This window comes from Hesperophylax consimilis, chromosome 8 (assembly GCF_061612785.1).
Source record: "Hesperophylax consimilis isolate HC1 chromosome 8, BYU_Hcon_1.0, whole genome shotgun sequence".
Lineage (NCBI taxonomy): Eukaryota > Metazoa > Arthropoda > Insecta > Trichoptera > Limnephilidae > Hesperophylax > Hesperophylax consimilis.
Genome location: NC_142843.1, coordinates 29468176 through 29488746, shown reverse-complemented (window position 1 = coordinate 29488746; position 20571 = coordinate 29468176). Strand labels below are relative to the sequence as shown.

Here is a 20571-nt window from a genome sequence, read left to right as displayed (position 1 = left end):
TCAACGTGATCGGCCAGGGGGACGCAATACTATCAAAGTAATGCGTGGATGCAGCATAACCGTCGTTGTATATTCAAAATAATATCTACTCGTGATCGTTCACTGGGACGCAATACTATCGACGTGATGCATGGAAGCATCATGATTGTCATTATGAGTTAAAAATAGTATATTCTCATGAGCGGCTACGGGGACGCAGTACTATCGACGTAATGCGTGGACGCAGCACGACCGTCGTTATGTATATAAAATAATATCTACTCGTAATCGGTCTTGAGGACGCAATACTAACGATGTAATGCGTAGACGCAGCATGATCGTCGTTATGTATCGAAAATTATATTACTTCGTGGACGCGGCAAGATCGTAGAAATGAATAAAAACATACACTGCTCGATATATACATCGTGTAGCGAACCTGTCGGCAAAATGTCAAACGTTCAATATTCGTTTCCAGACATTCTGAGACATTTTTTGCTTCCACAAAAATTTTTGCCATACGATTCTACATGGGGTAAGCATCGTTCTGGCCAATTTTGAGGTCAAAACATTGTAGCGTCCGTATATCGGACGCTGTAAGTCGGTGGACGCTGCAATGCTATGGAGTTTTTAGGGGTCGGACGCAACAAATGTAGCGGGATATATATATATATATATAAGAATATATATTAAGAAATTAAGATGAAAAAGTCCCCCCTCCCGTGACTCCAACGCACTCAAATTCATTTGTTACTTGAAGCATACCTTGTTTGGACTATTTTTTCCGGCTGCCATGGATAAATCATGTATTGATCCACAAAGAGAAAAATAATATTATTATTTTTTTTTTTTTATTGTTGATACATTATTTTACAATATTTCATATTTTAATTCAGTAATGTTGGCCTCACTGGGTTGTTTACCCGTGCTGAGGCCCCCATTTTATAATATAAGAATTTATACATTTAAAAAAAAAGAAAAACAACATTAAAATAACGATAAATTTAAACTAAAAATAAAGATTAAAAATTAAAATATAATTATCACACTAAAAGAAAAATATTAAAAGAGAATGTAAATCGGCATTTATAATGATTTATGTGTTTGTGCGTGTTGCGTGTTTTATATTTTTTTTGTGTTGCGTGTATATGTTTTATTATTTTATGTTATATTATTTTATGTTATATTATTTTATGTTATATTATTTTGGAACTTTACAACACAACACATAGTTAGAATATCTTTGATTTGACAATGTGTGAATGGTTACGTGTTTATACGCAGAAAGTCGATATTATTGTTAATTTCCTTAAAAAGTTTTTTTTTTGTCTGTTTAATCTAAAGATAAAAAAAAAAAAAAAACTGTAATAAACTTGTTTACTCCTTATATTAATACCCTTTACCGTGTAAGAAAAACTTGACTTGTTATCACTTAAAACGGCCGATTTTACAAAACCAACAATGATCCGGCATGAGATGGTAATTTTTGGTTTTATTACCAAAACGCCATATGAAAAAGTCACGCGTAAAGACAGTGAATTCTCACACACACTTGCAAAAAGAGCGTGCCAGTCAACAATCATGACGTTCGTGCTATCTGTTCGGAACAGGAACGCACATTGAATGATGTATTTTATGCTTTTCAAAGAATATGACAGTTGAAAAAATACAATGCGACAAATTTACATGAAAAAAGAGAATTTGTGAGTGCTTACTGTTTTTGTAGCTTCCTTAGATTACTGAAATGCTTCAAGTGAGTCAGTATTCTACTTTTAGACCTATTAATGAAACATTTTGATGGCATTTTCAAAATATATACGCCGTCAAACACGGAGCATGTAGTTTCATCACTGTCAACAGGGGCTCCTCTCCCGGAATAAGTAAAAAACTGTGAAATGTGTTGAAAATTTGGTGCAAGATGAAGTATTTATTTTTTATTTTATTTTTTATTCTAGATAAAAGAAAATTACATTTTCACTTATTTAACTAGAAATAACATATATATTACACATAAATATATTAACTAACTAACTAACTAACTAACCATCACGCCGTTTCCCCGCAGGGGTAGGCAGAGAGGACGGACCGCCAAACAACTCGGTCTTGGCACACACTCCTTGCCTCATTCACATTCATACATCGTCTCATACATACTCTTCTATTATTCTGACTCTTGACATGGCCCGACTCGAGTATCTGATTCACTTGATCGTGCCATGTCTTCCTCGGGCGTCCCCGACTTCTGCTACCATTCACATTTGCATCATATATCCTCCTTACACTCCTATCTTCGCTCATTCGCTCTACATGCCCAAACCATCTAAGCGTCCCTTTCTTAATCTTACTCATTACGCTTACATCAGCCTTGCACTCTTTGCGGATCTCCACATTCCTCACACGATCAAACATGGTTTTACCACACATACGCCTCAGGGATCTCATTTCAACAGCATTTAATCTACTTTCATCCTTTCTTTGCCAGTTCCATGCCTCACTTCCATACATCAAGGTAGGTACCAGCACTCCGTTGTGGACTGCTAACTTCGCTTCTTTGGACAATTTTTTGTTAGCGCCTACGGCGTTTAGTCCTCCATTAACGGAATTACCTGCATTTACCCTTCTTTCGATATCTCTGTCAGCCTTCCCATCTCTCGTAAACATACTTCCTAAATACACAAACTCATCCACCTGCTCCAAGTATTCCCCATTCACAATTATATTGCACACTGTTTTCGTACTCTCTCTTTCAAACACCATTACTTTAGACTTACTTACATTCATCATTAACTCATTCTTCATGCATACTTCGTTCATCCTAGACACGAGAGACTGTAGATCATCTATACTATTAGCAATCAGCACCGCATCATCAGCATACAACAGGCAACATACTTTCAAATTATTCAAATTCGCGCCCAATCCCACCTCTTTCAATTCTTGCATACAATTATCCATGTATAGATTGAATAACCACGGTGACATTACGCAGCCTTGTTTAACACCTTTTGTGATATCAAACCACCCCGTAAAACCACCGTTTACCCTAACACATGCAACGCTTCCCTCATACAGAGACGCAATTGCCTGAATCAGATTCGTATTCACTCCATACTTGGACAACACCTTCCATAGCTTTTTCCTGTACACACCGATATTATTCACTTTCATTGTTTTGTTGATTGAGCATAAAACTGAACAATTTTTTTTAAATGTACCTATACTTTTTTCATTTTTAATTTCGTCTGGGAGGCAATTATATATGGTGTTTAAATGTATTTTATCGTGTTGCCGTGTAAAGTGTGTGTGTACTTGGGACGTTTTAATGAGTTCTGTATTTGTATGTATGAGTTTATTATTTATTTTGTAAATAAGGAGACATGTATTATATTCATATAATTTTTTTAATTTTAATAGTTTTGTTTCAATATATAATTTTTTGTTGATGTTCTAGGTTTGAAGTGAAATAGCTTTTTGATTACTTTGTTTTGTGTTACCTGTAGTTCATTTATATATGTTTCACATGTATTTCCCCAGATTTCAACCAAGTAGTTTAAATGTGAGTGTACGAGGCTATAATATACACCTTTTTAAATTTTACTTGGTAACAGATATGATATCCGGCTGAATACGCTAATTAAGGGGGTGATTTTATCTTTAATATCTTGAATATGCTGTTTAAAAGTTAGGTGTTTTTCAATGCACAATAATATCCACAGATATCATAATAATAACAAGTAGCCGTACTTCTACAGATGTGTGTATTATATACATATTTTAAATTAAAAATATTGTGTAAAATCATTATTAATGAGATAATCATAGATCGAAGTTTTAAAAGTGGGTTGTATGGTGTATCAATGTTTTTTATGTTTTATGGTCAAATGCCTACATCAATTACAAAAAAATAAGCAGATTTTAAAATAAATATATTACACACCGATATTATTCACTTTCATTGTTTTGTTGATTGAGCATAAAACTGAACAATTTTTTTTAAATGTACCTATACTTTTTTCATTTTTAATTTCGTCTGGGAGGCAATTATATATGGTGTTTAAATGTATTTTATCGTGTTGCCGTGTAAAGTGTGTGTGTACTTGGGACGTTTTAATGAGTTCTGTATTTGTATGTATGAGTTTATTATTTATTTTGTAAATAAGGAGACATGTATTATATTCATATAATTTTTTTAATTTTAATAGTTTTGTTTCAATATATAATTTTTTGTTGATGTTCTAGGTTTGAAGTGAAATAGCTTTTTGATTACTTTGTTTTGTGTTACCTGTAGTTCATTTATATATGTTTCACATGTATTTCCCCAGATTTCAACCAAGTAGTTTAAATGTGAGTGTACGAGGCTATAATATACACCTTTTTAAATTTTACTTGGTAACAGATATGATATCCGGCTGAATACGCTAATTAAGGGGGTGATTTTATCTTTAATATCTTGAATATGCTGTTTAAAAGTTAGGTGTTTTTCAATGCACAATAATATCCACAGATATCATAATAATAACAAGTAGCCGTACTTCTACAGATGTGTGTATTATATACATATTTTAAATTAAAAATATTGTGTAAAATCATTATTAATGAGATAATCATAGATCGAAGTTTTAAAAGTGGGTTGTATGGTGTATCAATGTTTTTTATGTTTTATGGTCAAATGCCTACATCAATTACAAAAAAATAAGCAGATTTTAAAATAATAGTTCATTATTTGGTAACAAAAAATATGAAGCCTGAGAATGACATACGAAAGGTAGTATTAAGCCGTTTTAGAGGGCCTCTTTCCAGCAAATCACAATTCTGCCTTATAACCCACTCTTAAGACATGAAGTTTTAACTGAACTCTTTACCACAGGCATGAATACGTGGAAGAGCCCAAACCGGCGCCGCCGCCTCTTAGTCGCTCCCGTTCGCGGCCCGCGGCGGTGCGGCCGCCCTCTCCCTCCCCTCCTGCCCGGGCCCCCTCGCCCTCACCGCCCGGGGGCCCCGGGGAAGAGCGGCGCCGCACCGCACACCACTCCAAGCTGCAGCTGCTACTCTATCGCCACAAGGAGATGCTCAAGAAGGACATCATCAAGAAACGTGGCCTATTGGAGAAGGAGCTGGGCATAGAGATACAGGTACCATTTCAGTTGTTAAATGAATGTACACGTCTACTCGCTAAATTATGTGGGAAAACCTTATATCGTGGGCATATAAAAAAATGTGGCAAAATCACTCTCCGTTGGCAAACTAAGTCTGAAGTGCTTTGCGTAAGCACAAAATCACACTTTCGCAAAGCAGGATATTTTTATGTATCTGTATGAAACAAAATACTCTTTAAGGTTAAACGCAACGCTCGTTGTATTCTACGTGTTCACAGATGGCGTTAATTAATTAATTTTGTTTAAATACGCTTTTGCAAGGTATTGCTTTACAATATTAAGACAAATCATTTGTTTGCGCCCGTATATACGCAATATGAATATGAATCAATAGTTTTGTTCGTTTAAAGACTTAATTCTTTCGAGAAAGGCACACAAATACAATATTTTACCGATGATTCAATCCAATATTGTATTTGTATGCCTTTCTCGATAGAATTGAGTTTTTATATGGACAAAACTATTTATTCATATTCATATTGCGTATATGAGGGCGCAAACAAATAATTTGTCTTAATACTGTAAAGCAATACCTTGCAAAAGCGTATTTAAACAAAATTAATTAATTAACGCCATCTGTGAACACGTAGAATACAACGAGCGTTGCGTTTAACCTTAAACAAAAAAATATTTTAACTTGTGAAACTATGAGCCTGCTTTCATGAAAAAATCCTCTATCTCAATCTGCCAACAAACAAGGACATGACTTTTCCTCGTATGTTGAGTCTGTTTTCAAGGGATCAGAAAACAACAAACTGCATCGTGACGCTTGTATTTTTTACACATCTGTAGGAAATCAGTAATTTGCATTATCTCCTTACATTTTAGCAGGTTTTGTTAAATTCTAAGCACTAAAGTCAAAGCCAGTAAGAGAAAATGCACCTAAAATGACAGGATGCCAAGCGTGGCCGTGACCAAAATTACCTTGATATCAAAATTAACATTTTTGTAAAAATGAATATGTTGTAGCGCATTTCAAATGTAACTAAAGCAATGATTTAGGGGGTATTTCACAAACGTCCAAGTAAACTCCGAGTAACAACTTGTCTGATTAAGATAATCGAATGATTAAAATGACAAGTAAACAACAAACTTCCCACGACCTACAAACATCTTGCAAGCAGCTACCCGACAAATATTCGATACTTCGTGTGGCAACGCTGCATTTATTCCGTCTGCGTTCACGCCGCTCTATCGCCCCGCCGCTTGTCTATGCATATTTTCAAAACACCGGAATGTTGTTTACGTCGCTGTCACCCACATTCTTCCGCCATGCGCCCGAGATATAATTGTTTAACTGTTTTTACTTTTTAATTCGTTATTTACATAGTTTATTTTATTCGTCTCCTGTTTTAAATAGTTAATACGTTTCTTTTTTAAATTCTAGTAGTGTTTTTTGCTGTTAATATAGATAATAATTGGTTACATAGGTTTAAGGTTATAATAAGTTTTGTTCATAAAAACAATATTTCGTGTATTTGTGTTATTTTGTTAGTTTTTTTGTATTTTAGTATAGTTTAATTATGGAAAAACGGGTGCGTAGCATCAATTTTAGCAGGGAAGAATGCTAAAGTCTCGTGAACTTGATTCACAAATACAAAGACATTATTGAAAATAAACAAAGTGACACTGCGCTGTGGAGAGAGAAGGATGCCGCCTGGCTTCGAATTGAAAAGGAGTTCAACTCTTCGTCGTCCTCGTGCTTTCGTTCATCAAAGACTTTAAAAATAAAGTACGAGGGCTTCAAGAGGTCTGTCCGAAAAAAGAGTGCGCTGATCAGGACTGAGCACTATAGCACAGGTGGAGGGCCCAGCAAAGCAGTTCCCCTGGACACGATGGAGCTGAAAGTTAAGGACCTAATCACCTTAAGCGTCCAGGGAAACATGAATAGCATCGACAGTGATGCTGGAACCATTGGTAAGTCGATATTGTTTTAATAAAATTCAGACTTCTGGCTCAAACCACTATCACTTTTATGTATAATAATTATTTATTTCATAAAGGTAGGACCTAATAATGATAAATCATCTTACAAGATGCAGTCGCTGTATTATAATGTTACACATCTTTGCAAATCATATTATGTGTGGCAGAAGAAGGATGAAAGCAGACTGAAAATTGTTGAAATGAGATCTCGGAGGCATATCTGTGGTAAAATCATGTATGCTCGTGTGAGAAATGTGGAGATCCGCAAAGAATGCAAGGCTGATGTAAGCGTAATGAATAAAATTAAGAAAGGGACCCTCAGGTGGTTTGGGCATGTAGAGCGAATAAACAGAGAGAGTAGTGTAAGAAGAATATAGTGTAGGAATATCTACACATATTTAAGTACCAAGTACCTATGATGTTTCATATATTATCATTTTATCATTTATTTCAGATAACCAAATTTCTGCAATGGAGGTGTCAATTGAGGAGGTGCCGGCGACACCGTGCAGAATCGTGTCACAGCCAATCCGGCAGATAATCTTCCTGGACCCGGACGATCCGTGTGAGCGGAGCACCTCCAAAGCCGTAGAAGCCCATGCAGAACCTGAAATCATCATAGAAGAGCTGAACACCGATGAGCCCATTCCTTCCTGCTCATCAAACAAGGTGGCTGCTCCTCCTGAGCCGCAGCAGTGGGACAGGTGGAGTGTCCCGCAACTCCGTACCGCAAGCCACCCAGCCTTACGGAAAGGGGCAAAGAAAGTGGTAGATATCCGGAAGGATATTATGTTAATACAAAAAAAAATTTTAATCGAGGAATTTGAGGAAAAGAAAAAGGAATGGGCGTTCAGGGAACGTGAAAGAAAAGAAATTGAAAAGGAATGGGCATTTAGGGAACGGGAAAGGAAGGAAAAGGAAAAAGAATGGGCTTTTCGGGAACGTGAAAGGCAAAAGAAAGATTAAACAATACAAAAATTAAATTATTGAAGACCAAATTTAGAGTTGAATAAATTTTATAGGTTTTTACCAATATTTGGCTATTTATTTGCTTCCTTCTGTAACTGTATTATATTTTATAAATTAATATGTCCCACATATATACCTATAATGTAGGTATTATTACTGGTCTTCGGCTCGCAAGGCTCATAAAAATGATATGTTTTTAGCATCTAGTAGAATAGAAAGTTATCGTAATATGAAACTATTAATAAAGGTTTCCTAATGAGGTGTTCACAAAACATTTGATCATCCACTCACACTATCACATCACCTACACAAACCTGCCTTATAGTTTACTACTCAAATTTATAAATTAAAGTACAGAGTTATGTGCTAATATGTAATAGTAGTAGTAATTAAAAATGTATGTGCATAAAGGTAAGGATTTATTTACAATAGTAGTATTATTACAATTAAAAGGAAACAGGAGAAGATATTAAAAAATTATAAATGTTCAAGTAAGAAAAATGTATGAAAACTTTGTTAGCGACGGGCTCGATTGTCTAAAAGATGGGTGAAATAACCAAGAATGAGGTTTCTTCTTGCATTAGTACCTGGGTTTTCATCATTTAGCTCTTCATCATATTCCACAGCAACTTCTTGTACTTCCTCTACCACAAAGGGTGCATCATTCATTTTTACTGCTATATTATGCAACACTGCGCATGCCACAATAATTGCTGTGGTGCGCTCCATAGATAACGTAATACGTCTTCGCAGAACAGGGAATCTGCTCTTCAGAACACCAAAACACCTTTCAACAACATTCCTGCTGCGAATTTGTGATTCGTTATATAGGTTTTCGGCTGGGGTGTTGGTCTGTGGTAATGGTGTGAACAAATAATGTTGGCTTTGATACCCACTGTCCCCTAACAAAATGCTGCCATTAAAATGTCCAGCCTCAAACTTTGCTTTAATCAGCGAATTGTTAAAAATAGTTTGGTCGTGGCTGGATCCAGGCCAGCGGGCAACGATGTCTCTGATGATGAGGTCTGCGTCGCAAATAGCTTGGACATCCATGGAGAATATCCCTTTCCGATTACGGTAAACCTCGGCATCTTCTCCATCTAAAACAGAAAAATATAGCTTTACTAGTTGTTATGTAGCGCAAAGATATATATTTTATAAAACTTGTATTGAAATAGTTTTTCATATAAATACAGGTAGGTATACAAACATATACTTTTACATGTATTTAACACTTTACCTATATTACAATATTTTTACAATAGCACACCTACATATTTATTATGTAAAATTACTTTTCATTATTCATGTTTTCAAAATCTTCATAATTTTATATCACTACTCTCTTTAGATTTACAGTGCAGAATCAAATACAATAACGTTATGTACTTACTTGGAGACAATGGAACATGGGTGCAGTCTATAGCACCAATGACCTTTGGAAAACAAGCCAGATTATAAAAACCCTGTTTCAAGGGAGCTAGATCCTCAGGAAAGCAAATGAAGACAGGGCGAAGGTATGCTATTGCCTCGGAGACTTCCTTGATAACATCGACACGCGGATGATCTACTGACACCACTGAAGTCTCCAGCAGACATCAGATATGAACCGGTTGCGAAATATCTTAATGTCAGTAAAAGTTTGATGATGGTTGGCACAGCTTTATTCCTGAAATGGTGAAAACATTATGTGAACCAGTTACGATCTATAGGCAAAATATGCATTGTGAATATTCCATAAAATATGTATTGTATAGATGTAAATTAGAACACTACATACCGATTGGTCCTGGAACATATTTTATCTTTTATTGTGTCGTGAATTTCAATGACAGCCTTCTTTGTTAAACGAAATCTCGATCTAAATTCGACATCGTCTAGTACATTTAAATAATTCACTCTTTGCCTATAAACTCTTTTTCTTCGTCTCTCCGCCATTTCATCTGAATAAATATCGTCTAAAATGTCTGAGATCTCCATATTTCGTTAAAAATCGACACTTCTTCAACGTAACTAAAAACACAACCTTACTTCTGAGCTGTCAAAAAGCTTTGGCGCCATTTTGCACTGGTAGTAGGTATTAAAGTAAGAGCTATTCGCAAGGATTACTTCCGAGTAGTTTATACAGCTATTTACTTGACGAACAGCGCTCTTCGAGGATGGTGGGATGGATTTTGTAATTTACTTGCCGAGTATTGCTATTCGAAACTTACTTAAAGTTGGTGAAATACCCCCTTAACCCCTTCTGGCTGTCAGCTACATAGGTATGTCGATTATATGGTGTAGTGGGCTTTGTTTTGGCGGGATTAACAAATTCTAACGTTAAAAATTAATTTTAGTTTTATTATCTTGATTTTAATTTATCTTGATTTTAAAAAGTATCCTAAATTTCGAATTCTCGTTGTAAGCCAGCTGTATTTAGCTGTAACTAGCCGACTATTTAAAAAATGTTTAAATATGCAGAAGGAGTTGTCGGCTGAATTAGCCCTCCGCACCCGGCAGGAGCGCAGCAAGCAGGAGGAGGTGCGCGGCAGCGGAGAGACTCCGGAGCGAGGCAGGGGAGGAGGAGGTGGTCCCCCCGGTCCGCCGGCTCCCAGCGGAGGTGGCGTGGCACGCCGCCGCCCCACATCTCACCATGCTCGTTCCAACCACCCCAACGCCGCCCACCCCTCCCACCACTCAGCCGCCCACCCCCGCACTCTCAGCAAACATCAGCGCAACAAGAAGGAGAAGCTTCTCTGCTTGTGCCAGACTCCCTATGATGATACCAAGTGAGATATTATTTCTGACCTAACTTGTATTCCTCCTGCTATGTACTATTATTTTAGGTGGAAATGTTTGAGCAATGATGGAGGAGTTAGCTAGGTCTGCCTAGCTAACTATAGAATCCGCGACACGTGCTTGGGAACCTGAAGTTTTGAGGTCTGCCTAGCTAACTATAGAATCCGCGACACGTGCTTGGGAACCTGAAGTTTTGAGGTCTGCCTAGCTAACTATAGAATCCGCGACACGTGCTTGGGAACCTGAAGTTTTGAACCGCTTTACCAATCTTTGTAGTTGGTAGACTTCTTGTAGTTTAGTTTCCCATCTATCTATCAGTGTGTTCTCCCTGCCTTCAGGACTAACTTGCCAATGGGCATGGCCGTGGGGAGAGCAATATTGCTGTTGAACAGAATCAATTGGGATGTTGACATATTTAGCATCAATGAAACTGCCTTTAAAAGGCAAGCTCTGTTACTACTAGTATAGTTGATATCCACTGTTTATATTTATGTAATTCTCTTTTACAAATCTATTTAAAAGCGCAAGAAAAAGAACAATTTTGTAAAGATTTAAAAATAATATACTGAATTGATTGCGCTGAGGTTATTCAGCCACAAAATTTGAATCTTACAGGTTTGTCCGTATTCACTAAGTTTTCCCACCCGTATCTTTGGTATTTATGAATAACATACTCCTCTCTGTGCAGGTTCTACGTGGGCTGCGAGCACTGCAGCAACTGGTTCCACGGCGATTGTGTGGGCATCACGGAGGAGATGAGCAAGACAATCAATGAGTTTGTCTGTGACGAGTGCAAGCACGCCAGAGATACTCAGGAATTATACTGCCTTTGTAGACAACCCTATGATAACTCCCAGTAAGTATTGTTTACAACTCTACAACAAACGGTTGAAAAAAATACAAAGTAATGTTTTAATATAGTCGGAAATAATAGAAATATAAACATCAAGTAAATAACATAAATAACATCATTTGAGGGATATGGTCTAACAATTTGATAACCCATAAGAGACATTTTCTAGATGTAATATGAACAAATTGTGGCATACCTACTATTAACGTGATACCCCCCTAAAAATTACTCCTACTAGGTTGCTTCAATGATGCTGGATGATAACATGTTTTGTCTTTTTCTTTCTTAGATTTTATATTTGCTGTGACAAATGCCAAGATTGGTTCCACGGCCGCTGTGTGGGCATTCTCCAGTCTGAAGCGGACAATATAGACGAGTATGTCTGCCCCAACTGTCAAAAGAATAATTCTGTCAATTTTGCCAATATGAAAGACCTGACCCTAAAAGATTTTGAAAACCTTAAAAAGTTGATAAAACAGATACAAATGCATAAAAACGCCTGGCCTTTCATGGAACCAGTGGATCCCAGAGAAGCCCCTACCTACTACAAAGTTATCAAGGAGCCAATGGGTATGTTGTTATTCCATTATTGTTGCTTTATTTACTTTACTCTTCTGGATTAAAACTGATTTATTCTAATTTGTGATTATATTCTAATTTTTTATTCTTTTTTGCAGACTTACAAACAATTGAAAAAAAGATAAATGAACAAACTTATAATATGTTAAGTGAACTGATTGGAGACATGACGAAGATATTTGACAACTGCCGATACTTCAACCCCAAAGATTCCCAGTTCTATCGGTGTGCTGAAGGGTTAGAGGCCTTCTTTGTACAAAAAATAAAGTATTTTCGCGAAAAGCTTTTCGAGGCGAATCAGTGATAAGCTACTACTTGGCTAATCTTGATAATGTTTATAAAACAGTTTTTATTTAAATAAAATAATGTAATATTAATCTCAAGAGTAAAAACTTATTTAAATTGTATTATAATAATTAATTTTTTACCAAATGTAAACATATATGCCATTCTAGTTTTAGTGTAAATACTTCATTCATCGGTAATTATTTTCATAAAAAATACTGCATAGTTATGTATATTTTATACTAAGCGAAACCAGCAGGAAATGTTATTTTAAATAGATTTTTAAGGTATTTCTTCAGTTTATACTTATTTTTTGTATTTATTAAAGGTATGAATTAATTATGTTGTGTAATGCGCTTTTAATAGAATGTTTACTATTGTCTAAGCTGTACACAATCCTAAACACTCATTTTAAGCTAAACCATAATAAATAGCAATGGAGTTCGTAAGTGAATTTTTATATAATTTTCAATAAGTGCACATATCATTCTTTTTTAAGGTGCTTCTTTATTTTATATTTTGGCAGACTAGATTATATTAGAGTTATATTTATTTTTATATACGAGAACTAAAACAATTGTGAGGCTCGTTCTTTCATCACCATCCAAAATCACATATATTACAACTTTTGCGTCAAGCATAATACTAAATCTTAAAAAAACCAGCTACGCAGTTAGTTGAATCCGGGATAAAATTAGTTCCTAGGGACATCCACGGCGCTAGATACGTATTATAATATTTTGAAACAAAGTCAAAATTTGAGAAGCTGATAAAAACCGGGCCTCACTCTCACAAGGGGGAACTAACCAACCACATAAAACCTTGAAAGTAGGAACGTTAATGTAATACAGTAGAACCTCGTTAATTCAGACCCCGATAATTCGAAAAAACATGTAATTCAAAATTTATCATTCGTAAGTTTTTTGCAAAAAATAAATCACAAAATTTTCGTAAATCTGAATCTGAAAGACAGCCTTGGCGGTAAAATGCCGAAAAATATATTTTTACGTGGTTATACGTCGTTCTAATTAGTATTATTATTTTTGTAAATCTAATTTATACTGGAATGTCGTATTTTTTCGAATTTATTATCATTTCGGGAATATTTTCATATTTTTACGAATTTACTTAAAGATTCTACCCGAATCTGAAGGGGCAGCTGAGGAACCCAATTTTCGGCATCTATTTTTATTTTTTTCATAATATTTCGAATTACGTAGAAATTCTTTAATTCGAAATTTACTTTTTGATGTTTGTGGATTTCAATTTAACAAGGTTCTACTTGTAATAGGATAATATTTATGAAATCCTATCCTACATTATCCTATTTTTAAAACTTGTTGAAAAATTCTCTGGACTACTTATTCAATTTGCATGTTTTATCTTGCATACCTTCACCGGAATAGAGTGATATTCTTAACATGTTATGTCTTTCATGTTCTTTGAATTTTCATTTACATATTAATTGAAGTGCCTACATCTCTCACAAGGTGGCTGTCCCCGGCCAAAGAAGTTTCAAACTATTTGTAACCTCAAATAGCCCTCTCTCCCTGTTTGCCTTTTATTTATTGATTTTCATATGTAAATATGCACTTATATTTTTATTGAACAAGAAATATTCTTGCCCCGGATGTGTGTACAGTGTACATGTGTATGTCATGAAACAGTATTTGTAGAGTAAATTGATACACTTTTGTCACTGTTGAAACATTTGACTAATGTCAGCTTGTAATATTCAACTTGTCACCACGGCCAGCCGGACCAGTGTGTATCTGATAGATTACTCAAGTCCTTTCACATTAACTACTCCTACATTCATGAATAATATATAATATTATATTCAGACACTAACATTCATATTATGTTTTAATTATTTCCCTTTTCTGTCTCTTGTCATTTAAGAATCCCAAAAACTCGCAGGAAAACCAAACCATTCCTGAAGCAGGGGCGTTCAGTGACTTTTCAGTGAGCTAGAGTGCTAAAATTGAAAAATACCACATTATTGTTGTTGTCGTAGCTGAAAATATTTATTTTTTCAAAATTCATCTCAATGGTTTGTCGCTTTGGGGAGACAGCCTCCCCAAAATAAAAAAAATCTTCATACAAAAAAATTTTAATTTTGAGAAAAAAAAAACATTGTCAGCTGAAACAACACATTTTTCAATCTTAGTTACTATATCTCACTGAAAAGTCACAGACCGCCACTGATCTGAAGTCAAGTGTAGTGTTTTCATTGCTTTCTTTATTTCTTCTGCCCAGAAATTCAATAAAACAATTACATATGTACATAATAATAAAGACAAGCTATCTAAAATTGTTTTGTGGCGTCAGATGGAAAATGTTGGAAGTAGGTCTGGCCACACTTGCCACAAACTCGACGGTTTTGGTTATCATTTTTACTCACAACTATTATGTTTTAAATTAAAGTAAAGTTTTACTTACTCATATTTTTAATTTCATTCAGGTTCCTGTCATGAGAAAGAAAGCAATATTGATTTTTAAATCATTAACTTTTCTTTTAAAAAAATCAAGTAATCTAGGCAAAAGTAAAGGTGTTAAATTTTTTTCAATGAAATGAAATGGAAAAGGCTGAATAACAAAATTACTTTATAATAAAATAATTTTATAATGGTATGCCAACCACACATTGGGAAATTGATTGATTTAAAACTATTAATAATTTTTAAAAGACGTTTTAAAGTTTATCGCACTCAAATGTTAACATTTTCAAGAAAATTTATTTATTAGTATATCACTTGTTATGTTGATGTTGACCATTTTTCAACATATTCTTACATATTAGATTTGTGCTTCAAAAAAGTTATTTTCACTGAAAAAAACTGCATACAAAATGTTCTCACATGAAATTATATTTAATTAATAGAATAGTTTTGTACATTTTCGACCATCTTGTTGTTTCTATTGGAATTTTTAATGCACTTTAAGTTCTTTAAATTATTATTGGCAAATGTTCTGTAATCTTATTATTTCTCAAACCAAAGGTAAATATTTCCATACAATCAAATAAACAGTAGTAATAGAAGAAAAGATACTCCGTTCACTGTGATATTTTGCAAAATGTGGACACTAAAAAATATATAACTATACATAATTATTATAAGTATGTATTTACATTTTGGTAACATTATTTTATAATTGTCGTGAATATTAAAATATCGCACAGATCTTTCGAATAGTTTTTTTTTTCAGCGAAGCAGATAAATTTAAGACTACCATTTTCTCTGTTGTGATTGATGGCTTGAAGTCTTATTATGAATTCATCATTTGTGTATTATATTATAATTGTCTTGGTTGATTTTTGTTTCTGCGAATGGAACGGGTGAAATATAATATTATTATTTGTAATCTCAGACTTGGGTGTGTATATGCATGGGTGAAGCAACCTTTATTGTAGCGAATGAGCTATAAATAAATAAATGAGATAATTAAACTGTTTTATCTTTTACCCAAAATACTATTTTCAGTACACCCCACAAGCTCTCTTTATGAACAGGTAAAATAAAATAGCTATTGAATAACCGACTCAAGGACATTAAATAATACAATGTATTATTTTTTATTTTAGTTCACAACACATCTACGTTTTTTTTTAAATATTAAAAATATTGTGTATTATTTATCGAAATATTGAACACAATTTCATTGCAAATTATTGGTGCAGATCAGCACATCCCGATTGGTGGGTAATTTGGGATAATTGGGAATGGTGGGTAACTGGGATAATTTTGACCCAAACTGCCGCACTTTTAGGCACATTTATGAAAATTACACTTTGTTGCGACAACTACTACAAGAAACAACTATTTACATGCACATACATTTAAGTTCTTAGTTTGGGTTAATTAAGTAATTTATGCATATTTAGGTTGAAACGAAACTTTCTCAAGTGTCACTCCATATAAAAAATGGCGGCAAAAGGATCGTTTTATAAGGTAAATTTTGAAACATGAATGGAATTACAATGCATCTTTTACCATCTATAACTACGTAAATCTTCGTTTCTAAGTTGAAACGAAGTGTAATGGTAGCCATACACGTTAGGGTTTGCATGATGGTTATGCATGTACATGCATAACCATCATGCATAACCGAGTTTAATAAAACACATACACGTTAGGGTTTGCATGTACAATTTCCTATAAACTCTCAGTTAAAGGTAGTTGCAGCTGTGACGGTGTTTTGTAGGACATTTTCCTAATCTGCTGTGCACTGTATTGCCAACAATGGACGACGACGATGTGATAGCTGTACTTGGCTTAGTACTTGTAACAAAGAAAAGGACAAGAAAAAGAGATCGCCCTGAGTGGTGTAAACACTGGCTTTTGAAAAGAAAACAGTTCTCTCATATAAATTTAATGAATGAACTGAGATTTACATCCACTACCACAGAATATTGGACACTGAGAACTGAGAACTGTGCATGCAAGCATGAGCGGCCGCCACACACGCTCGGTTATGCATGCGCGCAAACATAACCGAGCGGCAAAAAATATCTATTTTGGTATTTGTTAGGTTGCATGTACATGCATCGATAACTGTACAGTTTTTTTACATACACACTAGGTTTTGCATGATGGTTATGCATGTACATGCGACGACCCTCTCCTTTCAGAGGATAGACACCATCCAGCCCTGAAATTCGAAATATCCTCCGCGATTCAATCAAAAATTAAAAACAACAAAGAGCGTAGGCGAAATTTCAGGAAAGCTGATTACACGCAAATTAATAATGACATTGACTGTATTGATTGGAAGTCTGAAATCGCAAATTTATCAGCAGAAGAAGCAGTAGACCAATTCTATGTAATAATAAACAATGTAATTGATAAGTTTATTCCATTACTGGCACGACGAAATGAAAAATTTCCCATATGGTTTACCCCCGAACTTATTAGGCTATCACGGAAAAAGGACAAATTCTGGCTCAAATGGAAGACATACAAAGGTCTTTCTGACTATCGTGAATTTTCCTTCTTACGTGCAACATACAAGAAGTTGTCTAATGAATCTCGAAAGATATTTTTCGACAACGTCGAAAGTTCATTGCAAAACAATATCAAAAGTTTTTGGTCATACATATCCTCATTAAAGTCGTCCGACGGATATCCTGCTGCTATGTCCTTTGACGGACGTGAATCTAATAATGCCCAGGAAATCTGTAATATGTTCTCTGAATTCTTCAAGTCAACATTTGAACCTTCCTCCGTCAATGACACAATAGACATTGATCAACTTGAATCAGTTCACGACTCAGGACTTGCACATATTCACACGATTAAACTAACGAAACAAGAAGTGAAATCAAGTTTAAAGTCGCTAGACATAAACAAAGGTGCGGGTCACGATGGAATTCCGGCGTTTTTCCTTAGATCTGCTGCGTCGTCACTGTGTGTGCCGCTTACCATAATATTCAATAAATGTCTGAGTGATGGGGTTTTCCCTGGCAGGTGGAAGCTTGCCTACATCATACCGGTCCACAAAGTTGATTCGCGTCAACGAGTGGAAAACTACAGGCCAATATCCATTCTCTCAGCGATCCCTAAACTGTTGGAAAGACTTGTCCATACTAATATATATCCTCAGCTTGCTGCCAAAATTACAGACCAACAACACGGGTTTGTCAAAGGCAAATCTACCGTGAGTAATCTACTTATTTACTCTAATTTTTTGTTTACTAGCATGGATCGAGGCCATCAGGTAGATGCAATTTACTGCGATTTCAAAAAGGCTTTTGACAAGGTTGATCACCTTATTCTTATCAAAAAAATTATGTATAACGGAATTAGGGGAAACTTATTACGTTGGTTCATCTCATATTTAACAAAAAGACAGCAAGCTGTATCGTTACAAGGACATACCTCCGTATGGGAACCAGTTACTTCTGGCGTACCACAGGGATCAATCCTAGGACCGCTTTTATTTATACTTTTTATTAATACAGTTTCTGAATGTTTCATGCATTGTTTATTTCTCTTGTACGCCGATGACATAAAAATATTTGCTATTGTTAGAAATATAAATGATTGTCTGCTCATCCAACGAGACTTAGAAAGGTTCGAAGCGTTTTGCAATGAAAACAAAATTTACCTAAGTTACAATAAATGTAAACAAATAAGCTTCACTAAAAATCATAACGCTATTATACACAATTATTATATAGGCAACTATTCACTAGATCGTGTATACTGTATAAGGGATCTTGGCGTACTTTTTGATTCCAAACTTCATTTCGATGCGCACATTAAAAACATTGTGAATAAAGCTTACTGCATGCTAGGCTTTGTTATCAGAAACAGCCGCGTATTTCGAAAGCCTGAAACCTACCTTCTGCTTTACTATACGCTGGTCCGTTCTCAACTTGAATACTGCACCTCCATATGGACTCCACTTTACGATATCTATAAAGAAAATATTGAAAGTATCCAGAAGAAATTTCTGCGTTACCTCAACCACAGAATGAGCGCACCTAAACGGGGATACACAAATATGCTCTCGAAATATAACGTCTCCACTCTTACTAACCGGCGAACTTACCTTGACCTAATGACCTTGTTCAAAATCTGTAATAACTTTATCGACTGTCCTGGCTTACTCAATCTAATAAACTTTAAAATACCACTCAGAACGACGAGGCTTAACGACTTATTCCATATTAGCCGGACGCGCACAAATGCTGGTGTCAGAGATCCAATCAGAAGAATGTGCGAATTGTATAATAAAAACCAAAACCTGAAGGATTCCGACATATTTGTTGATACATATAGTACTTTTGGCAGGAAATTGAAGTCTGTTTTACTATAAAAAAAAAGAAAATGTGTACTTACTTCATTCACTATACTCTTTAAGTACTTTTTATGATCTATCTCTAAACTTGTTTACAAAATATGTGTACACTTTTATTTGATACTGAGCATTATCTATATACAAAATTTTTACCTTATTTACATGTAAAAAAATATTTAAAATTGTTATCTACCAGTCAATCAGTGAGAAATAGTTAGGATGCAGGCGAATTCTCAAGTTATTGTTTTAGAAAATTATCTTTTAATTACTGTCTGTATCTGTGTTTTCTCCTTAAATAAATAAAAATAAAAATAAAAATAACCATCATGCAAACCCTAACGTGTATGGCTACCATAATTTCCATAATCTGTGCCTATTACAATGCACGAAAATCGTATTGAAATTAAAATATCTATAGGATAGGTCAGTATGTATAATAATAATAGCTGCATAAATGAACCAATCATAATAGCTGATAATAAAATCGTATTGACATTGAGATATCTATAGGATAGGTCAGTATGTATAATAATAATAGCTGATAAATAAAATTGCCTAAAATAACCTGTCCATGGAAATGAATAGATCAATGTGGTGTTGCAAAACAACAATATTTTCAAAATAATTACTGTAGGTATAGGTACCTACTGCAGCGAGTCTTGAGTCCTTGTTAAATACTAATTCCACAGATGCGTTGCTTGCATACAGCATATTTCCGATTCGACTTCAGAAAATAAATTCTTAAGAAAAATGTGTTCTATCGAATTAATTACTGAAAAGAACACAACATATAATTTTTCGAATATATGTAGGTATAGGTACTCCAAATGTATATGTATACAATGTAGGTATACAATTATTTTCATAACAGTAAGTGAGACAAAAGGCTGTTTCTCAGCGACTTTTCGCAAGGACATCGCTGTCGGAAGTGTACGTACGAACAATTATGCACTAATGCACTATCCTAAAGCCTCTAGTCCACGTTGGCGCCAACGTGTGAAGGCCGCCGCCAACGTTGGCCGGTTAAAAACGGTCATGTGGTTTAGGCGGAAAATCGAAAATGACACATTACGAATCGTAATAGAAATTGTTTTCGTCAACATAAAAATAAACTAAATATACTTTTGTAGCGATGCTACTAGAATATTCGGCAACGATCGTCAATGCAAAACGCATTGTAGCTGGAACTCTCCAGATATAATGCTAGCATTCGCCGTTCCTACCTACAAGTCTGAATAT

The 20571-nt window shown here is 34.9% G+C and overlaps 2 protein-coding genes across 4 annotated transcripts in view; both read left to right on the top strand.

Annotated features, from left to right (window-relative positions):
- E(bx) (nucleosome-remodeling factor subunit NURF301 E(bx)) overlaps nucleotides 1–14642 on the top strand; it is a 49174-nt gene extending 34532 nt beyond the window's left edge. For all 3 annotated transcript variants that reach the window (XM_089634087.1, XM_089634088.1, XM_089634085.1), the window contains 5 exons: nucleotides 4847–5111; nucleotides 10494–10801; nucleotides 11500–11667; nucleotides 11954–12234; nucleotides 12342–14642. In XM_089634087.1, the coding sequence (XP_089490213.1) occupies nucleotides 4847–5111; nucleotides 10494–10801; nucleotides 11500–11667; nucleotides 11954–12234; nucleotides 12342–12547 (1228 nt within the window). In that variant the 3' untranslated portion in view covers nucleotides 12548–14642. The remainder of the gene's footprint in view (nucleotides 1–4846; nucleotides 5112–10493; nucleotides 10802–11499; nucleotides 11668–11953; nucleotides 12235–12341) is intronic.
- LOC149421840 (uncharacterized) lies at nucleotides 6274–8069 on the top strand. The gene is made up of 2 exons (XM_089634093.1): nucleotides 6274–7052; nucleotides 7516–8069. Exons 1-2 carry the CDS (start codon nucleotides 6971–6973, stop codon nucleotides 8025–8027), a joined length of 594 nt encoding a protein of 197 aa, XP_089490219.1. The 5' UTR covers nucleotides 6274–6970; the 3' UTR covers nucleotides 8028–8069.
- Nucleotides 14643–20571: the final 5929 nt, after the last annotated feature.